Consider the following 26,658-nt stretch of genomic DNA (forward strand, 5'->3'; position numbering starts at 1 on the left):
TCTGCTTCAAAGCCCTCTCCATCCTGCCAGCCTCCACTAAACACAATGAAACCCTTCCCTCACCTCCAGCGTTCAACTCCACTGAAGGAACTCAGGTATGTGAGGGATCCAGACAGTTGTCTTCTCAAACAGACCCACTGCCCACTGAGCAAGGGAAACCAAATTTGAGTATTTCCAGAAATAAGCCCAGGAGACCAGGGCCAACACCACCCTTCACTGCACTTCCCAAGCCGAGATGAATATGGAAAACAAGGGAGAAAAGCAACGAATATTCAAACCAGATGTTAACATTCAGGCTGACATGGAAATGCCTGTGAACCATTCAAGGCTCCTCCAGCAGCATTTTGCTTAATCTCGAAGTTACTTACAGGTTCAGTGTATACATGACAGGAAGCATGTCAACAGACAGGGTGATTTCAACCTTCCAGGGAGAGATGGGATTTTCCGTATTATCTCACTTTCAGTTTAGCTGTCCATCTTATGAGAGCAACTACTAGACTACTATCCCGTAAGAAGTGCTCACCATCTGTCCTGCCACAGAGATTCCCAGCTAGCGGGAAAGGAATAATAAACAAGTGTGCCACAAAGCATACAGCTTGTACCAGTGTTCTGTGAAACCAAAGCAAGAACAAGGAGGGAAGAAAATGCAAGAAAAGGCAAAGCCCTATTCAGACAAGGAGGTTAGAGACAGCTTCTCAAAGATGACAAAAGACGAGCCGGAGCAACGACTTCAGAAACGACTTCAGGGTGTTTCAGGCAGAGGAATGAGCAGGGCAAAGATTCTCAGGTGGGAAAGAGCTAGGCATGTTCAAGGATCTCAAAGAACACCAGTGCAGCTAAGATACGGGAGCTAAAGGGAAAGTGGCATGATAGGAAGTTGCTAGATAAAAGCAAAAGCCAGATCATACAGAAAGCCTCATCGGTTATGGTAAAAATTTGGTTTTTTTTTTTTTTTTTTTTTTTTTTGTAAAGGTGATGGAAAGCCACTGACAGGTTTTCATCAAGGGAATAACAGTCTAATCCAACTGTAAATGTTACGTGGAGAATAGTTTAGGAGAAGGCAGAAGTAGAGGCAGAGAAAATAATCAGGAGGCTGCTGGACTAGTCCAGGTGAGACAAGGTAGAGGCTTAACTCATGGTGGGAAGAGTGAAGGTGGGGTCCGGGTGGAGCGTTCCAAATTACAGCCAGCTGGTGTGCATAATGACAGGCTTGCAGATGTACGGAGAGTGAAAAGACAGCAAATTACTCTTTCATGATACAAAACACCAGTTTGCGGGGAGAGCTAAGAGTTCCATTCAGGACATGGTAAGTCTGAGAAACCCTGAGATAGAAATGTCAAGTACGTGGTTTAACATACTACCTAGGAAATCAGAGGGAAGGTTTGGGTTGGAGCTATAAATTGATGTCATCTACACCCAGATGTATTTAATGTCACAGTAAAATACAAGGTCACTTAGCGAGAGCATTCAGAGAAACAAAAGAGGATCAGGACGAGATTACCCATAGATAAAAGACCATCAAAGGAAAAGTGGAGAGCAGGCAGGAAGGAATGGTCAACTGTACCCATGAATCAAGATGGGACAGAAAAATTGAAGTGAGCGATATGCAGGTTGCAGATGCCCTTGATAAGAAAAGCTCGAGGTGAATGACAGAGGCAGAAGAAAGACTGAAGAGGGCTGAGGGGTAAGCTGGAGTGTGTAGCTAACTCTTCCAAGAAGGACAATGAACGGGAACAAGAGGATAGAGAACTAGCAGAACTGGTTTTTTAAGCTGCTCGAGATGATTCAACAGAGGCAGAAATTCATGACGCAGGAGCGGGAAGAAACAGGCCTTTGGATTCGAATCCCAGATATGCTGGTCATTAGCTCTGGGAGGGCAGGCAAGTTTGTACCTCTCTGACCCTCACCTACAAAATGAAAATACTTTGCAGAGTGGTTTTGGGGAGTAGAAACAATGTATGCAAAGTAAACTAGCATATAGTAGATACAAAGTGAAAATAATCGTTATGAAATTATAAAATTCGAGACATGGAACCTAACGTTCTGTCATCCTCAATTTAATATGGCTCACTAACAATTACCTGTCAAGCACCACTGCCGGGCCCCCCTAGTGCTGCTTTTCCTTTCCTTCTGTGCATACAGGACATTGGGCAGGGATCAAGTTTTATCATACTACCACATCTCAACCTTAAGTTACATGAGCCTCAAAGCTTCCTTCCATAAACCTTTCATCTGCCTAAGACTCAAGTTTCTCACATTCCAAGCTCAAAGATCCAAGTGGCAAGAGTGGCATTGACCCAAAATGTCTGGGGACCTAGAGTAGGTTACACACTGCCAGATACAGGGCAATACCTATCTGCTCGAGAAACTCACCAGATAATTTAGAGAGAGCTCTCCACTCCTTCGCCTACATGAACCTGACAAAGCAAAACTGAATCCTAAACTGGAAAATGAAAACAGTATCAAAACCAGAAGGAACAGGAGAGATCTAATCCAGTCCCCTCATTTTACCCATGAAGAAAACTAAGGCCCTTAGGGGAAACGTCACTTGCCACACATCAGGGACCAAGTCAGTGGCAGAACAAAAAATAAAACCTAGGTCCTCCAGGTTGCTACCCCCAATGATCTGCCCACTAAAGCCCCGCTGCTTCACTGTTATCAAATGCCGTGGACAGTGATCACAAGGCGCGAGGAGCAAAACAGAGGTTGCAGATGACCCTGGTAAGAAAAGTCACGGGACAAAACCAAAGACGACAGACAGGGATGAAAGTGGGCCAAACGAATCCGGTTTCACAAAGCAGAATATGATGAATGTGTAGACGCAGAATAAGGGCCAAGGTCTGGGCAGGCAGAGACTGACACACTAATCATGCACATTAGTTTCATTTTCTGCCTTAGGTTTCGTTCTCTTCCGATTTTAGAATTTTCTGCTTTTCTACAACAAATATACATTGCTTTGAAAGAAACTTTGATGGGGTTTGTTTTTTTTTTTTTGGTATTTCTTTATTTCTTTTTAATTTTTGTAATGTTTATTTTTGAGAGCAGAGAGAGGACGCGTGCACGCGTGCACACAGGGGAGGGGCAGAAAAAGAGGGAGACAGTATCCCAAGCAGGCCCCGTGCGGTCAGCAGAGAGTCTGATGCGGAGCTCGAATCCACAAACTGTAAGATTGTGACCTGAGCCAAAACCAGGAGTCAGACACTTAACCGACTGAGCCACCCAGGTGCCCCTGGTTACTTTATTTCTGGTGTGATGGATCTAATGGAGGTGGTGTGATAGAGAAAAAGTAAGGTGGAATTGGAAGTCAGATAAATGTGGGTTCCGAGAGCTGCTCTACCACTTACTAGGAGTGGGACCTCGGGCAAGGTTTTGAAGCTCTCTGAGCCCGTTTCCTCATATTTGGCATTATGGTGATGGTAAGCTGTCAAATGTTTAAACCTTTAGTGCAGGAGAACACAGCACACTGCCTGGCACATAACAGATACATAACAAAACAGCAAACAGCGTGTGAATCCCATCTGCGTCCCTGGTTACATCCTAAACCAACAAACTGCACCTTCCCCTGACCCTTAAAAGATCATGTCACTTCATCCTGTGCTCATGTCATCTGTGTGTACTGGGGTACAGGATGATTTATAGGGCAATCGAACGGTAGCTGACTTGCTGGGTTCTGAAAGAGAAGCACAAACCTGGAAGGAAGGAAGAGCTTTTCCATCCTCCAGCAAGTCTCCTGAGTGCTCCGATTGAAGCAGGTTGCCAGCTACCAAGGGCAAGCAAGTAGCACCACGGTATGAAATGGCACATAAATCTTTTTTCTTCCCTTTTTTAAAAAAAAATTTTTTTTTAATGTTTATTTTTGAGAGAGAAAGAGAGAGGGGGAGACACAGAATCCGAAACAGGCTCCAGGCTCTGAGCTGTCAGCACAGAGCCTGACATGGGGCTCGAACTCACAAACCGCGAGATCATGACCTGAGCCGAAGCCCGACGTTTAACCAACTGAGCCATTCAACAGGTCAAGTCAAGACTCCTTTCCACCAAGAGCCTCAAGTACAGCATAGGGTGGAAATAACTCTGCACTAGGAGTAAGAGTATGTTTCTTTCCCAGCTGTGATTACTTCGTTGTGACCATAAGCAAATCATTTCACCTCTACAAATCCTGGTTTCCCTTCTGTAAAATGGGACGTCTGAACCAGATGAATTTCATCTTGCTCCCACACACTTTCAAGGCCTCCTGTAGCCAGAGCCCAAGCTATCACGGTACACGTCACCCTCTCCCCAACAGGCTCCATCTGCTCTGGCTGAGCAAGCTCTAGGCTCACTCGTGGTTTCTCCTCTGCTTTGCTCTTCAGCACAGATGGGGAGGGAGGCTCTCCCTTCCACTTACCCCCTTCTTACTGTCCTTGCAGACTCAACCCACGTCTCCCCCACCGTGAGAAGTTTTCTCTGACCATCTCAGTCTTCTCTAACCTCACTGTCCATTTGGAGAGATACTCTTTAATGTGTGCTTGTAATACTTCCTGAACTACACTGAGAAACACATGGTGGGCGGGACCCCAAGTCCAATACCATTTCCGTGCCGCCCGACAGAGGGCTACACATTTGGAGACTTCCTTTGCTCTTTTGTAAAATAGATACCACCATCATCCATCTTTTAGAAGAAACAAATGAAGTACCAGTGTGGACGTGTCCAGCACGCTGACTAGAATCAATTAAGGGCTCAAATACAAATTTCCTTCCTTTCTGCTCTGTTTGGTGACTGATGCTCCCACAACATGTTCTAGAAAAATGTATTCATTTGGGAGATGGACATCTACGTTGTGCTAGCAGCCTAAGGGGGCTGTGGGCAAATCCTAATTTCTCTGCAGCTTAGAGTTTGTTCAAATGAGAATAATAGCACCCGTTCTCATCTCTTGGGATAGGAGGATAAAGTGAGGTAACACATGAGAAAGCACTTTCTTTTGAAGAGCCACTGGCATTATTATTTTTCATAAGTCCTAGTTTCAGAAAGAAAAATCTTAAAACAACACAAAAGACAGTAAGATGTCAATGTTAACGGGTGATTTGATGATGACTGTGAAAATCCCACTCTTGATATAGACTAGAAGTGTCGGAAAGTTGTATTACTGTTCCTTGGGGTAGAAAAGTACAAATACTAAAAAGATTAGGAAGCTTTCTTTTTTGAACGTAATCACCTAGGGCATTACTCATCTCTCATGCTGACATATTTTCTAAAGCAAACGATATCATAAATACATTGGGGGTGGGGGGGGTTGTGGGCCTCAGAATCTGGGCATATCCATTCGACAGGGCCAACTGCAAAGTAATAAAAAAAATATTGACATTAAAACCTTTGTGTTTATTGTAAGTACACTCCATCATTATTATCTCTTCGGCATTAAAGTATGCAAAGGTTACAAGTGGGGAAAGAGAAGAGAAAAAAATACAGTCCCCAAAATAAAGTGAGTTGTTTTTTTTTATATCAATAAAAGTTATCAACACTTACAGAGTGTGGAACATAATGAAATGTAAGAAAGAACCATTATAGGGGCACATGGGTGGCTCAGACGACTGAATGTCCAACTCTTCATTTTGGCTTAGGCCATGATCTAACAGTTCATGAGACTGAGCCTTCATTGGGCTCTGGGCTGACAGTGTGGAGCCTACTTGGGATTCTTTCTCTCCCTCTCTCTGCCCCTCCCCCACTCATGCTTTCTCGCTCTCTCTCGCTCTCTCTCTCTCAAAATAAATAAACAAACATTAAAAAAAGAAGAACCATTATACAAGGCAAGGGTTAAAACAGATCCATAAAGGGACATGTCTGTCCCAAATCATTCTGTTTAAAAATATGAGAAACATGATTAGGGGAGAGTGATCTAAAGAGAAGCATTTTAGAAGAAAAATATTTTTCTAACAACAGAAAAAAAGGTATCAGGGGATTGGTAACCAAAACAAAAAACCTTTAGAACTATTTAAAGACTCTGCTTTCTCTCAAGAATGTAATCACCGAGACAGGTAGGGAAGTAGAGGGGTGTGGTTGCCATGAGAGGAAAAGAGGGGATCTAATCACATTGTGCATTTCTTCCCAAGTTCGATTTTAAAGTCAGTTAAGGAATACCTCTCCCAAACTGATCACCACTACAAGAAGTCATGTAAAAACGTGCTCTCTCATTTTTCTTTGTTAGATTCCTAACCACATTTTAAAACATTTCAGCTTTAGGGCTCCAGGCCTGGCTGGTTCAGTCACCAAAGCGTGCAACTCTTGATCTCAGGGTCATGAGTTCAAGCCCCATGTTGGGTGTAGAGACTACTTAAAAAAAAAAAAAAAAAAAAAAAAAAAAAAAAAAAAAAAAAAAAAAAAAAAAACTTTAAAAACTTAAAAAACAAAATAAAAAAAAACTTAAATAAAAACATCTCAGCTTTATTAATTTATATAAATATGCCCTTGCCATAATTTGTAATACATTTTAAAGGCGACTGGAGGAAATTTCATGCATCGCTAATTCATACATATAAATGTGAAGTTTGCATTAAACGTCTCTCAAGAAAACCCTACCTCCTTGCTATTTTAAGAAGGAACAGGATAAAGAAGAGACAAGAGGACTCTCATTACAAAGACTGACCCTCTTAAAACTAAGGCTATTCTGTTTTGAGCATGAATCCACTGCTAAAACAACATGGGTACCAGGATTTAAAAAGGCCCAAGTCTGGAAATACTACAATGGCTGATTGGCTTAAAAATAACATGTTAGAACCAGGGAAAATAGTGATTATAAGTAGTTGGCAACATCCCAGTGCTGCTTTTTAGTACTCTTTTTCCTTTTAATACTCTTTTAAACTCCTTTGGCTACCAATTCTCATCTCACACCATTTTCAGGTTGCTGCCAAACAAAGCGGAACGCCCCTCCTACCAAGTGTAGAAAAGACCAAACAGCACACTCCCCACGTGCTCTCTAAACCACCAAAACCCTTCAGACCTGCCTGGTTTGGGCACACTAAAATACAAGACAGAACCTTCCTGAAGATGGGCCATTGTGTAGTTTCCTTAGAACACATTATGGCAGCTATAACTTATAATGATATTTTCTAAAAGCCCTGTCACTAAAAGTGGGCTTTTGAAGGCATAAGGTAGGTTGCAAAAATAATGCTTAAACTTTAATGAAACACACAGGAGACATTTCTTGAAAATAAGATGAAGAAGACTGCTTTGACATTTTATTAATATTGTTAGTCAAGTATAGTTTTTATACAGTTAAAAAAAAGTTCTTCCAAAATTGTTACCATTAACTAGTGTTTTTTTTTTTTTTTCTTAACCCTCGGACTATTTTAATTATCTTGGAGTTCTTATATCGATACCTTTCCAACAGCTTACCAGAACGCAAAATCTAAGGTAATATTCAGATGGTTTTGTTTGTTTTTAGTCTAGAAAGCTATAGAAAATGCTTATTTGCCCATAGATGCCATTCTTAGCCACCTAAAATGCAAGATGCTATTTAGCAACATGTCTTTTAAATAGCTGAACACCTTTAAACAAGATAGGCCTGTGATCATTTAAATTTTAAGTTAAATCAAGGAAAAACAAAGTCTATATAATATTCATAAGGTCATGGAATAATGCAACATTGCTTGCTTAAGTTAAATATATTCATATTTAAGTAAAATTAAATAGCATTGGAATAAATACCAACCATTCTTAATCATGGTTTGAGACTGATAACCAAAATCAAAAATTTAATGCCGGGTGAAAAACATCTCACAGACTGACCAATGCAAAGCTCTAAGCTTTAAACTTTTTGATAGTGTCAATAAAATCCCCAGGAAAGGAGAATATTGCAACTCTCCTTCAAACATAGATGTTTTAAATCTTGGTTAAACAGACAGAATGTTAAGAATGGTGTGGTTTTTATTTTCCATAGCAGGTTTATTGACACTTTTTTTTCTAGTAAAGTTTGAAAATCTGACACTACCTGTCCACATAGAAGGGGAAACAAAACTTGGTCAAAGTCTGTAGAACTTCCTGTGGAGAGAAAGAGAGATAATTTATACATCTAATGGGACCAATAAATCTAGCATTAACCACGGCACACAATCTAGCAACTTTACCCTAAAGAAAGAGGAGACAGATGAAGAAATATGGGCTTTATCAATTACATGGGAGGAGTACAGGCAGTCAATCATGAGAAATAATAAACATGATCAAACTTCATTAAAAATGAAAAATTAATCAAGAATCACACATGGGCGAGCAGCAGGAGCCGTGCAGGAAAGCTCTGAAGGGAGGGAGGCGGTTGGGTTGCTGAGTGTTAACACCCCTCCAGGGACCATCTCCAGCCTGACCATATGGATCAGAGTGAATAACACCGAGCCACATGGGTTTGGCCTGGCAGGGCCGCTGTTGCTGGCACCGTTTTTGCCTGTTACCTAGGAACAGAGGGGGCCGGGATTAGACAACGCTTCCCTACATCAATAGGCCAAATCGCAAGCAGAAGAGAAAGCCAACTTGACGGTAATTGTCCCTGAACATTGTCAACTACATTTTTTAGAGTTTAAAACTTCATTTACTTACTTTATAAAGAAGCTGCCATCTCTGGCATAGATTTATTTTGTAATCACAACACCAGCAATTTTAAGTATGCACTATTTTCAGTTAAATGTCATTATAGATGGGCACACTTACCTGCTTGTAATTTGTGAAAATCCGAAGCAAAGTACCAGATTAGATACCTTTTTACAAACGTGTACATAAAACCAAACATAATATTTAAGGGAAGTGTACAAAAAGAGAATAATAAGCAGAGCAACATTGCGAAGATGCATAAAGGAGAGGCTTCTGACATTAAGACCACCACTACATAAGACACAATACAGTGTGTGTGTGTGTGTGTGTGTGTGTGTGTGTGTGTGTGTGTGTGTGTGTCTTTTCCCAAGAGACACATTTCCACATATATGGCATATATACACATAGCTAAACACATATACAAGTAATTAATTATTACTTCCTTCATAAAATTTTCTCTAGCTTGACTTAATTTAACTGCAGACTTGGACAGCCCACAGTTGGTGCTTATCATAAGTTCACAGACCAATGTTATAAATTTTAAAAAAGTATTCCTATCATGCATTTGATTTCCTCTTTAACTATTTAAAATCCCAACCTCAAGACAAAATGAAGAACACATTGTTCGGCCATTGAGAAGCTGGTTCAAATTAAAACAAACCTGCCCATTGCAAATCCTAATCCAAGTGATAAATTATAGATCAGTTTACAAATGTAGCACTTTTCTAACCAATAATAATGAATTATCAATGCTAACTGAATTGATGCTTCTCGCTTCATTTATTTTTAAAACCAGTTCTATCATTCAAGAAATAAACCACATCAATCTAATAACCCACTCAATGAAGCAGAAAGCACACTGACTTGCTCTGCCAGGCATGTTCCGCCTACATAATTCAATTGAGCATATCCTATTTTTTAATATCATCTTGGACTGCTACTGTGTATATTGCAGTACTGTTAAGGCATGTCATGAAAGAGTGAAGGCAGAGGAAACTAAAAAATGAAAAAGAGTGGATAAGAATACTTCAGCATGTTCTATGAGGCATCGCTGACACATCAGTTAATTCCATAATGTGGCATTCAGAAGTCCATACATATTGTTTTAAAACCAGTCATGTTTAAATGAATTGCAAAAGCTAATTGAGAATCAGAAAAAAATTAGCCATTTCTTAGTGCATAATGTCAGTATCAGGCAAATATTGGGAAAACGGTCACAGAAAACATTCAACGTCTGCCGTCTTAATTCTAAAACATACTCTAACCCACGTATACAAAACTCTTACGATTTACATGCAAAAAAGAAATCCTTGCAAATTCCTTTCCCGTCAAGTTCCAGATACCACAAAGCATCTCCTGACTTCAGTATATGTACTGAGCATCCTTTAAAACTCAGTACCCGGTGCTCACTCACTGCCAACATCAGCTACAAAGACAGTTATCCTCTCCCCTCAGAAGTGACAGGTGCAGAAGTGCTTCTCTACTCTATGCTGGAGTGGAGCTGCCAAAAGGCCTCAAGATTTTTGAAAGAAAGGACCCCCATGGCTCCGAGGAAGCATTGTGCTCTACAGCAGAGTCAAAGGAATCTAATATGCCCAACTTATTACTCACTACAATATAGAAACTACTTACCACTTTCTAATGTCAAGTGTAATAACCAACCGTGAACTTGTCTGTCAGATAATATTAGAACAAATATCAAAATACCCAATGTGGGCTGGGTATAACCCACCTCCCAAGAGCTTTCCTTTTACCCAAGAAAGCAGTGATAAGTCTAATTAAGCAATAGGGCAGGAGAAGGGGAGGAGGGAAGGGAATATAGGCAAATGTAGGCACATGTTTGTGCATTACAATATGTTTCTTCATGTTTGTGATATTACAAGAGCTTGATATTCCAATTTAAGTCAAACAAGACAGTGGTGTGCTGTCAGAGGAGAAAACAAAAATGAGCATCTACTCTGTGTTAGGCATATTCACACATTATCTCAATCAGAACTGAAAAATCCACGTCTTAGTTTGGGAAGGGGGAAACAAGCAATGTATCTTATACATAAAAACTGCTGAAATAGACCAGTTTTCTTAATACTGATTTCTCCCTATATATACACATCTAACTACCGTATCGTCCTTTTCCAAAGGAAAAAACACAATTACCTGGATAGGAAAAGTACCACTCCCTAATAGAGGGGACTTCAAAACCCTGATATAAATATATTTTGAGCATTATATTTATGGCAGAGTGTCTTTCAATGTTAACTCTACTGGCCAAAGTCACTAGGCAGTTAGCAACCCCTTTTTGCCCTCTCTGTGTCTTTGGCTGGGGAACTTTCTTTGTAAATGGTAATCTTCCTGTTTTCTCCCCTTTTTCTCTTGCCTACACAAGCTCTTTCAGACAACCAGCCTCAGTACAACCTCAACTACTGCCACATAAATCAGATCTTCAAGATGTAGTACGGCTGATGAAATGTAAATGACCTCATTGCTAAGGCAGGGGGTGGGGAAAATCGTGCCAGCTCTCCAGATCAATTCCCAAGTTTATATTTTCACAAATCTTTTTATGTACAGTTTGATTTCTTAACATTTTAATGAGCAAAAAAAGTGCATCTATAGTAGCCAGTCACCACAGTTAAAGTGCAGGGCATGAACTAGATCCCAGGAGAGAACCAGTCCACCATGTCACCGCTGGCTTTAGGACATTCGCCACCTGGTTCCACGTCCCCAGGTTCCAACTCTTTTCATAATCAAAACACTGCTGACATTATAAACCCCAGACGGGTTTTCTAAAATCCTTCCCAATCAATATATCCAACACATAACTTATTGGAGACAACACCGAGCTCATTGATTAAGGTGAGTTCAGTAGCAAAGTTTTCAAAATAAATGAGACAAGAATGCAGCATTCAACCCCTTGTGTCACCAGACAATTTATGAAATAGGCAATTTCTGAAAGGGCTTTTCTTCCTAACAAAATCAACGATACTTCATGTGGGAGGAAAGCAGAGCAGAGGGGGTGGGGAGATGCATGGAGGACAGTTGCACAAACCTTCAGTTATGCATATATCAAACAGCAGATTGCACAGTATAGGAGAGAAACAACAGCTACAAAGCTCTGCCCACAAGGAGATACCAAGCCTCAGAGTATGAACCAAACACGAAATCAACACACCTAACACTGGTTTCACTTGCAAATGGAAATCAGAAAAGAACTTGAGATTCACATCAGTCTCCTTTGGATTCGTTTCCCCCAGTGTGAATTCTCATCTGGTGAGAAGGCCCATCGAGGGGACTTGCTCCAATCTGGATAAAGTAAATTGAATTTTCGCTGAAACTGAGATGTGCTCTTAAAAACCTAGTAAAGTTTACGGGGCGCCTGGGTGGCTCAGTCGGTTAAGCGTCCGACTTCGGCTCAGGTCATGATCTCACGGTTCGTGGGTTCGAGCCCCGTGCTGGGCTCTGTGCTGACAGCTCAGAGCCTGGAGCCTGCTTCGGGTTCTGTGTCTCCCCCTCTCTCTCTCTGCCCCTCCCCTGCTCATGCTCTGTCTCTGTCTCTCAAAAATAAATAAATGTAAAAAAAAAAAACGGTAAAGGTTTTAATTTATAATATTATTCATCATAGAATTCTATCTGGAAGCAAAACTTCGAAGACTACATTTGATGCAGTCAACTGAGATTATGAATAATGAGGCTAACCAGTTCACTCTGAATTTGGGGTGTGGGTGGGGAGATGTACGAGATCCTGCAACGGCCATCAATTTGGATGTCAATACTTTGTTTTCATTGCTTCACTGAAACCCATAAACAAAAATTAGTTGTATTCAGCAGATGAAAACCACCGACAGTCAGACACAGACATACACACCCCACAAATAAATGCCATCTGAAAGACAAAAGTGCAGGCTGACTATAATGTCCACTGGGGTTATAGAATGCTGGGAGATGAGACACATTTTCAATAGTTCAAAAGGAAAAAGGAAATGTGTGCAGGCAAACATTCAAATAAAGGAAGCAGACAGCTTGAGTAAATGAATGTATATTTTAAAACACGGAGAGCTATAATCAGCCCCTCTTGTAGCTTGCTGAAAGCTCATACAGCAGTCGATAATTTACCTTTGTCCAAAAAGAGTTAAGGAGGGACAGACAGGGAAACAGAGTGGGAGAACGTTTCCTGAGTTTTTTTATATCCAATTTATTTGTTCATTTCAAAATGTAGACTGTGATGAAAAGATCAGTGGAGCTTAAATTCCTAAAATACTCTATTTCAATGTTTAATTTTTTGTTTTTATTAGCATGAGGGAAATGCTGACCGTCCAAGTCCTGCAATTGAGATGAGTGGCACTGACTTGAAAGAAAAGCCTTTGATTGATGATCTTAAAACTCAAGTTGAAAGTTAAAAACAGAACACACACAAAATCCAAACACACAAAAAGCTAACAAAATTTCGATTTTAAACCATTTCAGGTTAAAACCAGGGACTCCAAGTAAAAGCTACCAGAGGTTTTAATGCGTACGACTGAGAAGGGTAAAGCGGAATGGTAACAAGTTTTTAGAGGCCTAATTAGCACCAAGTTCAAGAATGTTGATCAGAAATTTCTAAATATGAAAAGAGGAAATGCAATTTTTTTCTTTCTCTGTAAATGTCAAATTAAATCCAAGATCCATATTACACTTACAACCAAACTTTAAAAAAATGTTATTCAGTGAGAAAAATCTTTGCATAAGGGATTTTATAGAAAGGCCTTTCAACCTAAACATAAAAGCCAGGTCAAATTTCTAACAGGGCTGCTCCAATGCTACAGAATCTGCTTCCTTTCTTTGGTATATTTCAATGTTTACTCCTACCTTACTCTTTTTTTAAATATAAATGTTAATTTTGAGTTCTACCTATGTTATCATGCTAATTTGTGCAATACCTAATATACACATTCGCTGTTGTCATGCAAAGATAAAATTACAAAAGAGTACAGAAATTCATTATATTCTGTAACATGTATCATATAAATTTTATATCTAAATTATCATGGATAGTAAGTACATCGGTGGAATGCTAACAACAGCAGAAGAACCACCTCTCTTCTAGAACTACTTTTAAGTACAGAGCTTCAAGAAGTGAAGTCCAAAAGTAAAAATACTGGATCTTATTTAAAAAAAAAAAAAAAACTAACAAAATTTCTCTTTCTATCCCTCTTTTTCTTCAAAAAAATTACTTAAAGTCGTTCCCAAATTACAGTGTTATGTAAAATCCTCTGTTCTAACATTTCATTTTATTAACGTAAAAGCTTATAGCAGAGAGGTGAAAATGAGAGAGCTATATTTTTAAGGTCAGTATTAAACACCAATAAACTTCTTGACACTTGTTTCAAATACTTAGAAGATGGACAAATGATTTGGTTAGAATCTCTTACAGTTAGCATTTGGTGGCACTGGTTGGCCCTAACATTATTACTATAAAATATTTTGCCTTGTTTCATTTCCTTAAACATTTTAAGTCCTGTCATCTGAACGTTTATGTTATCAATATACCTAAAAGGAAGAAAGAATGGGGAAAATGGGCAAGGAGGGAATACAAGTCAACACCTACCAAAGGAATAGAGTCCCAACAGTAAAACTGCAAACGTGATTTCACTGAAGAAGTAACTGGCCCTCAGGAAGATGCTATTAAAAAAAAAAAAAAAAAAAAAAAAAAAAAAAGAGCACTGATAGAAATAGTATTTTGTAAGCATATTAAAAGCTGTCAGCTTTTAAATATTTTAAATGCACACAAAAATGTGCACAGATGGGCAACTTTTCTGCTCACATTAGTCTAGAAAAAAAAATCTTTCATTATCAAGCTCAAAGTCCTTGAATTTTTTAAACTTAATTGTGCCTCTATTTCTAAGAATTCACACCCAAAGGCCAAAGCTTTCCTGCCACCAGTCCTTCAAATCTGACTTGGACATTACACGGGAGGAGGCTCCAAGCCTCCCTGAGGTCTCACTCCTTTTACAACACACGAAAAAGCAGTCGATAATGGGCCCATGCTGAATTCACTGCTCTCCACGTCTCCTCTTGGGACACAAGCCTAGCAGATGTGATAAAAACTGTGTCAGAGAAGTGGCTCTAGTTTGTGCCTTAATGACAACTTAAGCCTCTAAACCAATACAACCAAAGGACTAACAGAACTGGCTGTTACCTCTCTCTCCTGCCAATCTTTGAATATCTCTGAACTGAATTAGCACCTCTACCCACAACATCCCCTGCCACCCCACAAAATCTATTCTAATTTTAAAAGATAAATGAATTCAGCAAAACACGTCGGCGGCACAAGTGTCTGGGCTGTGTGTGTGCGTGTGTGTGTGTGTGTGTGTCCTATAATTAAGCCCTAACACATATTTCGTGTAGTTTATATTTTCTCAAGGTATGATTGTGCATTCAGATGTCTTGAAGGAGTGTCCGATTTCCTCTGATCACCACCCCAGTAACCGTGTTAAACACGCACAACTGGTAGGCTTACAGTTTCCAAAGAGTGCCTCCAGGTCTAAAAATTATTTTTAAATGTGTCCAACCGTAGGAAAGACCGGTGATATTCTGAGTTACTGAAACGTCCTGATTATTAAAATGTATACAGAAGAATTTTTAAAACCGGTGGGCAGTTATACTTTTAAACTTGTAAGCACTCTTTGTCTTACCTAATGACACGGTACCAAAAAAATAGATTTAAATGTGTACTTCTGATAACATTTTCTAAATGCTATGATTCGGCCTTCAGATGATAGGCCTTTTTACCCAGTATCTTGAAAGCCTATTCAGTCACAATTGCATACCCACTTAATCAGCAATCATTGTTCTGGGATGCAGGACTTTGTTGTCCAGACAAGCACCAAAACCTTAAAAAAATTTTTTTCAGAACTGGCATAAGAAAAAAGTGATCTCTGTCAGACAAGGACAAATTTATGCAAATCTTTTATAAACATTCACAAACATTTATTTAGCTTTTGAAATGTTGGCCTCATTTGAGAGCATGAAAATGAGGGGGAAGTAGGGAAACGCAAAGGACAGCTTAGAAGCTGGCACACTACATAAATATTCAGAAGGAAGATTATAGGATTCGTGTTAGGCTGTCTTAGGCTTCTCCAAAGTCCACACAGAATAGCAAAGAACAAAACTAACGAGAAGTACAGCAGATGTTAGACAATGCATCAGCCTCTTTCCCTCTCTCACTTGGCTATACTTGGACGCTTTTATATTTTCTTTCAATATGGTTAGGTCATTCAAGGATTCTCCTATAGACTCTGTATTGTGGCTGCAGATCTATAAGCTGGAGGTCTGTCAGCTTTCCAAAAGTTTCCAATGAAAAGGCATTATGCAAATTCTACCTCTCTTACCCTCTTTCAGGGGGGAAAAAAAGCCTCCAGTATGCAGTCATCGGAGTATTGGAAGCCCCAGCCTTCATTTCTGTATAGCTGTGTTTGCCTCAGGGCCACGCTGCTTGTTTTGACAGTGGATCCCCCTAGATAGTTGGGATTAGTCGAGCTTGTTTAGATAAACTTGAAATCAAGGCCTTCTCTAGGTAGACAGCTAGATGTAGCTACCGAGTTTCCAGCTGCCTCCTCCTTTCATCCCCAAACAACTGGAGATTCACAGTAGCTATCACAGCCACAGGCTATGTCACATACATAAGTACAAAATTAAAGGCTGCTAAAAGAAGCCTTTGTAAGTCTTAGTGCTAAAATAAGGAATCTGTACTGCTTGGTTTATACAAATTATTCTAGCACTACCAGTATGGAACTGAAATCATCAGTTAACAAGGCATATTAATCAAGGTTCCCAGCTTCTTTGGATAGGCAGGATCATAGTTTGATAATATATCTAACCTTCTGCTTCTCAGCTCTTGTATGAGAGTAATCGCTTAAAACGTTGAAAAGGAAATAATAGGCTTTATTTATCCAGTGGCAGGAGATGTCAGACGCCATCAACAAACACTGGGAACAGACTATGAAGATCAAAATGTAAATATCAAATCTGCTTTTGAGAGAGAATTATTTAGCAATTGATTAGACAGGGCCTCACTGAACAGTCATCTCCAATTACAGAACGATTTCAAATCAACTTTTATTTCCCACAACTTGCAGATCCTAATAAAATGGTATCAGGAGGACTCGAGAACTGAGGAAATTTATACTCAGAACAGATCAATGACATCCCACTATACAGACAGAAGGCAGGTGATATGAAACAGTATTGAAATAAAAAAAAGTTTGCAATTTAAATAATTCTCCAAAATCTAATACTCAAGGATTTCTTTCTTTTGAAGCTAGAGACAGCTCTTCAGAGGGCCAGCAAAATGTAAACAAAGAAAATAATTCCACATATATGTTTTATTTTACTTTACATATCTTGCTCTAATATGTGGATGCCAGTGTTTACCTGAGGCTGGGATAAACTGTAAACACAACAACAGTATCTGAATAGATTTAAACACTTTTCAGATCAATTCTAGAAGATACCATACAATCTTGAAAGCCTCCACCCTCTGACCACACTATCAAGCCACACAAGGCAGTCATCCATCAGTCAAGTGTTGATTGATTGACCAACGAAAACATGTTCTCGTAATTCAACAGCTAAGTCACTATTTAAAAGAAAAGCTTTATGACATGCAAGACATTCTGGAACAACAATCATCAATTTGAAGTTTTCCTAAGGAATTTTTGGTTCATTTCACTTACAACTTACCAAGTAAAGAAGGAGTTGGCAAACTTTTTCTCTAAAGGGCCAGATAGTAAATATTTGAAGGCTTTGCAGGACATTTATGGACTCCATCAAAGATTCTTCTAGGGCTTTTTGTTTGTTTGTTTGTTTAAATAACTCTTCATAGGAGCACCTGGGGTGGATCAGTCGGTTGAGTGACTGACTCTTGAATTAGGCTCCGGTCACAATCTCAGTCATGAGTTTGAGCCCCACACTGGGCTCCATGCTGAGCTTGGAGTCTGCTCAAGATTCTCTCTTTCCCTCTGCCTCTCTCCCTGCCTTGCACTCTCTCTCTAAAATAAAAATTAAATTAAAAATTAAAAAAAAAAAACTTCTTCATAAAAGTAAAAACCACCTTAGCTCAAAGGACACACATAAGAGCCACCCCAAGGCAGTACTTGGCCAGGTGGCTGTAGTGTGCCAGCCCCCAATCCAGAAATTTCTGAAAGGTCAAATGGCCATGCCAATCGTATTGGCTCTATGGTGAGCCAACAATTCACACACGGTTATTGCTAAATGGCCAAATATCTACTGCATTCCAACATGCTCTCTTTTTAGAAAATTATTTAAAATACAAAAACAGAAACAGGGGCACCTGGGTGGCTCAATCACTTAAGTGTCCGACTCTTGGTTTCAGCTCAGGTCATGATCTCATGGTTCATGGGCTTAAGCCCCACATCGGGCTCTGCTTCTGAATCTCTCTCTTTCTGCCCTCCCCTGCTCATGCTCTCTCTCTAAACAAAATAGACTTTAAAAAATTGTCAAAAATAAAAAACAAAAGAATTACAAACCAACCATATTTCACTATTCAAAATTCACAACTGTTTTTTGGCACAAACCCCTCAGAGAAACAACTTCCTAAATTAACAGTTCACTATTACTACAAGTAAGGTTCAGGGTTTTCTTAACAGATAGACTGATGTTCTCCGGATCATGGACAGCTCTTCAATTTGAGAATTATTTTGTTTACAGTATCACAAAAAGCAGTATTAAAAGAAAAGTCTTTTCTACCGCTTTACTCGCCACTCATGCGAACAACATGTTACGGACCCAACGTGCTATTAGATGTAGAATGTACCAGGGCCTTCTCACTACTTAATTTCTGGCCCTTCTTTCAACTTCTTCCCCTTAAGTGTGTTTTCCAGGATATTATCTTCTTTCTTCTAACTCTGCACTCTCCTCCATTCATAGTCTATTTACACTTTAATTCCAATTATCATTGCTTTGTAAAGAGTCCGATTCAAATCTTCACTTCCTAGACTACATCTAGCACCAGGCTCTATTCCGACTGCCTTTTGGACATTTCTTTTTCTCTTTTTTTTTAATTAAAAAAAAAAATTTTTTTTTAATGTTTATTATTTTGAGAGAAAAAGAGAGAGCAAGCGGGGAAGGGGCAGAGAGAGAGAAACACAGAATTGAAAGCAGGCTCCAGGCTCTGAGCTGTTAGTACACAGCCCAATGCGGGGCTCAAACCCACAGACCGCGAGATCATGACCTGAGCTGTAGTGGGCCACCCAACTGACCGAGCCACCCAGGCGCCCCGCCTTTTGGACATTACTGCCCCATGTCCCCTAAGCACCTCAAGCTTAACATGTTGAAAATCCTGATGCATCATCTAGGTTCCTGGAACCCCACCACTCATTCAGCTCTTTCACCCCATTGAAACAAGAAAAGAACTCAGGGCACCACTATTACTCGCTGGGGGACAGACGATCCATTTGTGTGACTTAGATTCAATTTATTTGCCATGGTTGTTGAATTTTGAAATAAATCCGTGAAGAAAAGCTTCCAACTCCTTAAAAGCTTCTCCAATGTTAACAAACAAGAAAGGAGACACAAGGGAGCCCCTGGAATCAAGAGCATTTCAGTCATCTTAGAAGAGGAATATTTTTAGAAGATGTATTTTAGAAGAAATATTTCAGTCATCTTAGAAGATGAAGAGGGTTATTTTTCCCTAAGCAAGATAATCTTTTCAAACCAATGTGTTAAAGGCCCCGTCTGTGCAGAGCTCGTGATCTGGTTGGAGAGATGGATGCCTCGCAAAGGTAGAAGGTGACCGTGGCAGGTGCTATGACAGAAGAGAGTGCTCTCCGACAGAATGACAGGGCCTGAAATTAGATGGAAGGGTCACGAAAGGCATCTCAGGAAGTGGCATTCTCAGCTGGGATGTTAGGAACAAGGAGGTGTTCACCAAAGATTGGAAGAGGAACAGGGAGAGGCAAGGCAAAAAAAAAAAAAAAAAAGTAAAAGCATGAGCAGGAGCCACTGAACAAGAACCTGGGCACGTTCAAAGAACTGAAGTCAGCCTAGCATGTTGAAGCAGAGGCAGCAGGGAAAGAGAACGCAAGAAGATGAGGTTGGACAAGGTGGCAGGGGCCAAATCATGAGGGGCCTTACAGGGCATGTTAAGGAGTCTGGACGTTATTCTAGAGCACTGGAAGTCACGAAGAGGGTTTGAATCCTTTACATCTATTTGCATGCTGCTTTCTAACTTTGCTGCCACCCGCAAAGTCTTCCAGATTGTGAGGGGTTCAGAAGCTACCCTCAGTGAGCTCTTCACCTGAGCTCCCACGCCAATCCTACTGCTATCATTCCTAGCATTACACTGACCATAATCTTAGGACCCTACATTCTTTCAGGACGGTGAAGACACACAACTGGGTGCCTGCCAGGCCCCTGAGAAGGAAGAGGGGCCTCACACAGGAGCCTTAATAATAACCCAGCAGCATGGAAAGGGATTGTAGTTGAAGAGAACAAAAGATGTGTAACAAATTTGAACACAGGATCAGCTTAAATCTCTCTTCAGAACATGCTCCTGATAATCTGTTATTTCTTCTGAGATTCCCAAAGTCCATTTTCCCGTATACAAAGAAAGCAGACTTCTTACTGCGGTAACCTGTTGGATATCATTGCATCTAAGAAGCCACTGATTGTAAGACTATTATCTTTCAGTACCACTAGGGGAGAAAATGGCCATAAATGATCTACCATCGACTCTAAGATGCATCCCAATTTCAGAGACGTTAAGATGTTAAGATGTGAAAATGTGTGCCTCTTAGAATTGATGGAATACATTTATTTACAGATCTGTCTTTCCCACTAGACTGAGCTAAGAATGCTAGGGATTACACCCACTGCCAATGTCCAGTGGAGTACCCAGCACAGAGGAAACTTCCAGTGAAAGATGGTGCTGAAAAATGATTGGGCGATATTAAGGGGATTTAGAAGAAAAAACATAGCATTAACTGAGCACTTGTTACTACCAAGCACTGTGCTAACAGCCTACATGTCTTCTTGTTTAACTTTCATAGGAAACCGTGAGACCAAATGGGCCAAAGGAGACCGGAATTTACCAGAGAATCAATATTTATTTTTGATATAGAAAATGAAACGAATGGAAGAAATGATTAAAGTTGGTATAAATGTAGTATCAGTAATTTCTGTCAAAAGCTTACCATCTGTGCCCAATAAACATAAGAATTATGTATATAATTTAGGGGCACCTGGTGGCTCAGTCAGTTAAGTGGCCGACTCTTGGTTTCGGCTCAGGACATGATCTCACCTTTTAAGAGTTCAAGCCCCGCATCTGGCTCTCACTCATAGTGTGGAGCCTGCTTGGGATATATTCATTCTCTCTCTCTCTCTCTCTCTCTCTCTCTCTCCCTCTCTCCCTCTCTCTCTCTCTCTCTCTCTCCCCCCCCAAAAATAAATAAACATAAAAAAAAGAATTATGTATATAATTTAAAGTATCTAATTGACCTATGTAAGTCTCTTCTGATTCAGCCTTCATTATGTTCCTCATATACCAATGGTCATCTGCTCTCTGGAGGGGGTAAAGTGACCAGTGGAAGGAGACTGACAAAGCAGCTAATACATTGCACAACCTGTGCTAGAAGTACAGATGCTCAACAATCCTGCCAGTAATCTTATGTATTATAACGATTATCAACTTCTTATGAGTGAACTGAACTTTGAAAGCAGAATAACATTAGTTTCAGATAGAAGAGTGAAATAACTTGCCTAACTGCAAGTAGACAGTGAATGGACAAGCCAACATTCAAACCCAAGTTCATCTACCCCTGGAGCTTAAGCTGTTCCAACAATTCTCAGCTTGCTGTTTTGCTGACTACAAAGGAGAGTCTCATTCTTGGTCCCTACTTGATTAGGATTCTGTCTCCACAGTTACAAACACTCACACAGCTACACCTTTGCAGTGGTAGCCCTCCACACCAAATGAAGCTAAAGCCTCTCTCCCACCTCACTTTCCAATTGCAGCAGTGGAGTGAAAGATTCATGTTGTTGGGTCACAGGCTCTTAGGTAGGGGAGTCTCACGTGCCAGCCTGCCCAAGACATCCTGGTCTGCTCATGATTTCTGTGTTATCATGGTGCCCATTTCACTCTCGAAAGTGCCCTAGATGTTATGGTCATCAGAGTCTTAGAGAGAAACCCATGGCTTGTCTGGAGGGTAGTGAAAGAACACACAGCTGTTCTATCTGCCTTGTGATGGGAAACTGGGGAGAGAGGTTAGAATAGTTTTTATCACTTGACTCTAGGCTCTTTATCCACATTAAAAACTTATCTATATTCTAGGACTTAATACAATACCAGACATCATCAATTACATGGAAACAGGAAAATCTTCTCTTTGCTTCATTCTCCTCATGCTACATCAGATAACCTTTATCAAACCAGACTAATCCAGGTGTTGTGTATATATCATGCCCACTTCTCCTGCCAGTTCTACAAAATTACTATACTTCCCGTTTTAAAGATGAAAAAAAAAAATAGGCTGAAAAACTAAAGCCTTTGCCCAACGTGACCTTTACAAAGCCAGACCTCATGTAACATGGAGATACTTGCCTTCTACTTTTCTTTGGGCCAAATGTACACAAAAAAGGGGGGGGCACTTAAAATTGTAGGGGGGATTATTGTTAAGATTGGGCGCACCTGGGTGGGCTCAGTCAATCAAGCATCCGACTCTTGATTTTGGCTCAGGTCATGATCTCACAGGTCATCAGATCGAACCCTGTGTTGGGGTCTCTGCTGATAGCTCAGAGCCCACTTGGGATTCTCACTCTCCCTCTCTCTAAGCCCCTCCCGCCAGTCACACTCACTCACTCTCTCTCAAAATAAATAAGTAAAATTTTAAAAAAGAAAGAAGTGATACATGAATAATGCAAAGATTTTAGCTGCCATTAAATCTGTTTATTATAACAGATATATTTTAGAAATTTAGAAACACTCAATTTACCAGCGGTTTAGAGCTCTAGAGATGAGAAGTATCTGGGAGGTTGGAAGAGTTCTCTGATAAAAATGATGCTCTCAACAATTTACAGTTTACACTTCTAAAATTAGATGTTACTAAAGAGGCATCCTGTTTGAAATACATTCAAATACAAGAACCTTAAAAGCCTCTGCTAGGTAAGATAGGATTCAATAAATGTGGGTTTTGGTTTGTCCTACCTCATTCAAATTCTGAGCCCAAGATCACAGTGGGAACGTTATTCAAACAATCATTTATTATTATATAGCAAATATTTGGAATACAAATCCCCATACACAGTACCAGGTCCTAGAGATACGGACAGGAAGCAAGTAAGATTTCCTGACTTCCTGCCTAAGGGAGGAAGAAGATACATGCATGAAGATACATGCAATAAAGTGTGCTGGGTTTTCTGACAGAAAGTATGGTCAAGGAATAAGGAAGGTACTGTCAGGTTCTACCAAGGGGATGTGGAAGACTCCTCAGAGGTGGTGACACGTGACCTGACTTTTGAGAGATGAGTCAGTATTTATTAGACAAAGTGCCGGGTAAGAATATTCCAGGAATAAAAGCAACGTGAAACAGTATTATATCACACATTTCACAAGGTTGATATATAAGCAAGTGACTTTGGTCAACTCAATGCTCTTTCAAAGACAATCTTAATTCTTTCATAAATACCATTTCATTTCTACCCACCAATCCCCACTTGCAAATACACACACAGGCACATATTACAGAGTAGTCCAACAGTCTGGGCTTCATGCTAGTTCACATTTGAAATCTGAAACTGACCAAAGTTGACAGTTTGAAATTATGGTAGCCACAAGACTCTTAACTCTGCTGCATGTAAGTACTTAAAAGATAAAAGCTAACACAATAGTACAAATCACTATATGCAACAAAAAGGGCTAATTCACAAGGACTGTGGGCCCCGTTACTAAATTTCTGGGGTTTTGAACATGGAAAGTCTCAAAACAGATTTCACGACGGAAATGAAATAAATGAAAAATAATTAGTTATTTGAAACCCCTTCATCACCATTACAAGAGTTTCCACATTTTCAGTACGTTTTAGAACATAAATACTCAGAAACTGTTTCTGATTATATCTCTTCATCTCTACTTGACAAAGTACTCTCTCTTCCTTTTACGACTTCTCTAAAATTTGCTCTGGAATAGCGCAGGCTTATGCAGGAAAGGTTTTCTAGAATTCTTCTTAGGACCTGTCAAATTCTAGAGGCAAAGCTCATCACATATAACCCTAATACCTGACAAAAGTACCCAAACCGGGGTAACTGCTACCTTAAACCTGCCCCCTAGAAGGAGGAGGCACTACATAACTATTGGTTATTAGATGCCTGTTCTCATTCTGAGCACTCTTACACATTTCAAAATCACTTAACCCTCGCAAAAGTCCTAGGAGGTCTTTACTCTGATTATCTCTAGTTCATAGAGAAGGAAATGACATCCCAAAGAGGTAAATCCCACTAAATAACAGAGCTGGGATTCAAACCCAATCAGTCTAGCTCCAAAGTCCATGCTCTTGATTACCAGTGTCATGCACCTGTAGTCTCCTTTCTGGAACCTGGACTCCTTAACAATTATGTCTGTGTATTACATACTTCATATTCACAATTATTCACGGGCCTGTAATTTATCCTATCTGCTGAAAAGAGTCTCTAACATGGACTATAGTCATTCCAATACTTGAACAATTCAGATTGACAGACAATAATACAGTGTAAGGAGTCAATGTTCCAAGTGCTCTCCAAGTGCTGAGATGGAGTAACTGATCAGTCAGGGCAAATTTCACAGAGGAAGTGATATAAAGCAGGGCAATTAATGCTGAACAGAAGTATACCTGGGGGATACATGGTGGGAGCTTGAGGAAGGCATTTCAACCATAAAAACAGCTTGGGCAAAAACAGAAGTGGGAGAAAGAAAACCGTGTTGGGAAACAGTGAGGTGTTCTATGTCTGCTTATAAAGTGAAAAGTGGTAGGACACCAGGCTGGAGGCTGAGTCAAGGTCAGGCTGTGAAGGGCCTTAAATCCAAGTTAAGAAATTTGGTGTCAATCTTGAAGGCATCAGGGAACCATCGAGAGTTTTGACTAAAGAGAAATGGTGTGATTTGACGTAGGTTTTAGAAAATTCTCTTCGGCCATCTTATGGAAGGTAGTGATTATAAGGACATTGGGTTGTAGGCCATTAGGAAGAGTCCACATGAGAGAAGTTGAGAGTTGAATGCAGAGAGAAATGGCACACTAGGGAGACTGGAGAGCACCTTAGGAGGGATAATGAATGAGACTGGATGACTACAGACTTGCCCTATGTGTAACAGACTGGTTACGTGAGGCTGAAGTTAAGACTCAGACTACAACTCTCAAAAACAGCCACAGTCCATTTAGTCATAATCATGGAGTAACTCACCAGAAACAAGACCATCCAATAGTATTCACAGATGTCTAAAATTTAGTGGGGCTTTTTTGGAGCCAGAATAAAACCAGAAGAACACTTCTAATAAGAATGTGTAAGTAAGGATTGCATAATTACCATTTCCTGGCGTTAGATTCAAGTAAGTAGTAGTACAACGTAGCTGCATAGCCTGGCGCGCTTTCAGAAAGAATAGCTCAGAAAGAATTTGTCTTTTTAATGAGTTCCTTCTATATAACTGTAACAGCTGGGGAGTGACCAAATTGGGAAGAAATCTTCAACTTAAAAGAAAAGCCTTAAGTCAGAAAATGTATCAATTTTTCAATTGAGTTCAGCTACATGTTTAAGGTTTTGAAATACAGTTTTCGTTAAGAAGTCAGCCCAACCCTATCCCATTCTTAAATTCACCCTTTTCTGGAAATGGGGGAGAGGGGGAAACTCATGATATAGATATGACAGGATAGCTGCTCTTATATACAAGGTGGCTTTCTCTTCAGCACACACTTTAACAAGCATGAATTTTGACATTCATCCAAGGTGATAAATTTGACTTGTAACAACACTGGGAGAAATAAAAGCAACACGTGACAGATTTTTTTTTTCTTAGGATTATTGTTTACCCATCCGTGAACCTATACTCGAAAAAACATTAAAACCAAGACAATCATCAAGAACAGGACACTCTTAAACATATACAAGGAAGCAGATGTTTAATCTGGATTGCATTTATACATCTGCAATCTATCAATGAATCTTTTCAAAATCTGTAATGTGGTCCATCAAAATGGCTACAGTGGATGGCAATCGTGGATACTGACGCACTACTTGAAGAAAGCTGCTTCGGCGGGGTGCTCTGTTGCTATTATGCTAAACAATCACCTCCTAGGGTCTAAAGAGATTGAGAGTTTATATCTGTGGATGAGAAAATTATGTTTCCATCTACAGTCCCAGACTGCCAAGTTACTAAGAAATATGGAAACGGACCTTTTTGAGCAAGAGGTGGAAAAATCCATAAATCAACAGTGACTCTTGGAAAAAGCACACATCTAAAACAAACTTAAAAGATGATCTTTAAGGGCAGCTTCAGGACTTTCCACTTGGGTTTCTCTGTACTACTCTGATTAACTTTATTACCTTCTACAGTGTCATGACACAAAGGACAAGAAATTTGAGGAATGTGATTACATGGTGGCGTCACTACCCAAAGGTCCTAGTTTTCAGAGACATCCCCAATTTCTGGTCATGCCATTGTTCTAACAGTCCAACAAAACAACCCCTGTAGCCTACTAGACCGTAAGGTCTAGACCCCTACTAGACCCCATTACCCCTGTAGCCTACTAGACACTAAGGTCCTTCAGGGGAAAGATGGAATCTACTACTTCTCTCTTCTTTACCTGATATGGTATCTGGCTCACAGTGTGCAGACACTACACTTATCAATCTCTCATTCAATGAATGCATAAAATCAAATCTAGTCTCCCAGTTTCTGCCATCAAAGGCACAAGGGGGAAAAAAAAATCAGAAAATGCAGCCACTTATAAGTTAGTCTTTTAAAGGTCGGGTTGTAGAGCCCTTTAAAAAAAAATTTTTTTTAACATTTATTTATTTTTGAGACAGAGAGAGGCAGAGCATGAACAGGGGAGGGTCAGAGAAAAAGGGAGACACAGAATCTGAAATGG

General features: G+C 39.9%; 1 protein-coding gene across 5 annotated transcripts in view; it reads right to left on the bottom strand.

The window, feature by feature from the left end:
- DENND1A (DENN domain containing 1A) overlaps nucleotides 1–26,658 on the bottom strand; it is a 509,265-nt gene that overhangs the window by 346,633 nt on the left and 135,974 nt on the right. For all 5 annotated transcript variants that reach the window (XM_042963736.1, XM_042963734.1, XM_042963735.1 and 2 more), the window contains one exon: nucleotides 7,965–8,014. In XM_042963736.1, the coding sequence (XP_042819670.1) occupies nucleotides 7,965–8,014 (50 nt within the window). The remainder of the gene's footprint in view (nucleotides 1–7,964; nucleotides 8,015–26,658) is intronic.

This window comes from Panthera tigris, chromosome D4, assembly GCF_018350195.1.
Source record: "Panthera tigris isolate Pti1 chromosome D4, P.tigris_Pti1_mat1.1, whole genome shotgun sequence".
NCBI classification, from domain to species: domain Eukaryota; kingdom Metazoa; phylum Chordata; class Mammalia; order Carnivora; family Felidae; genus Panthera; species Panthera tigris.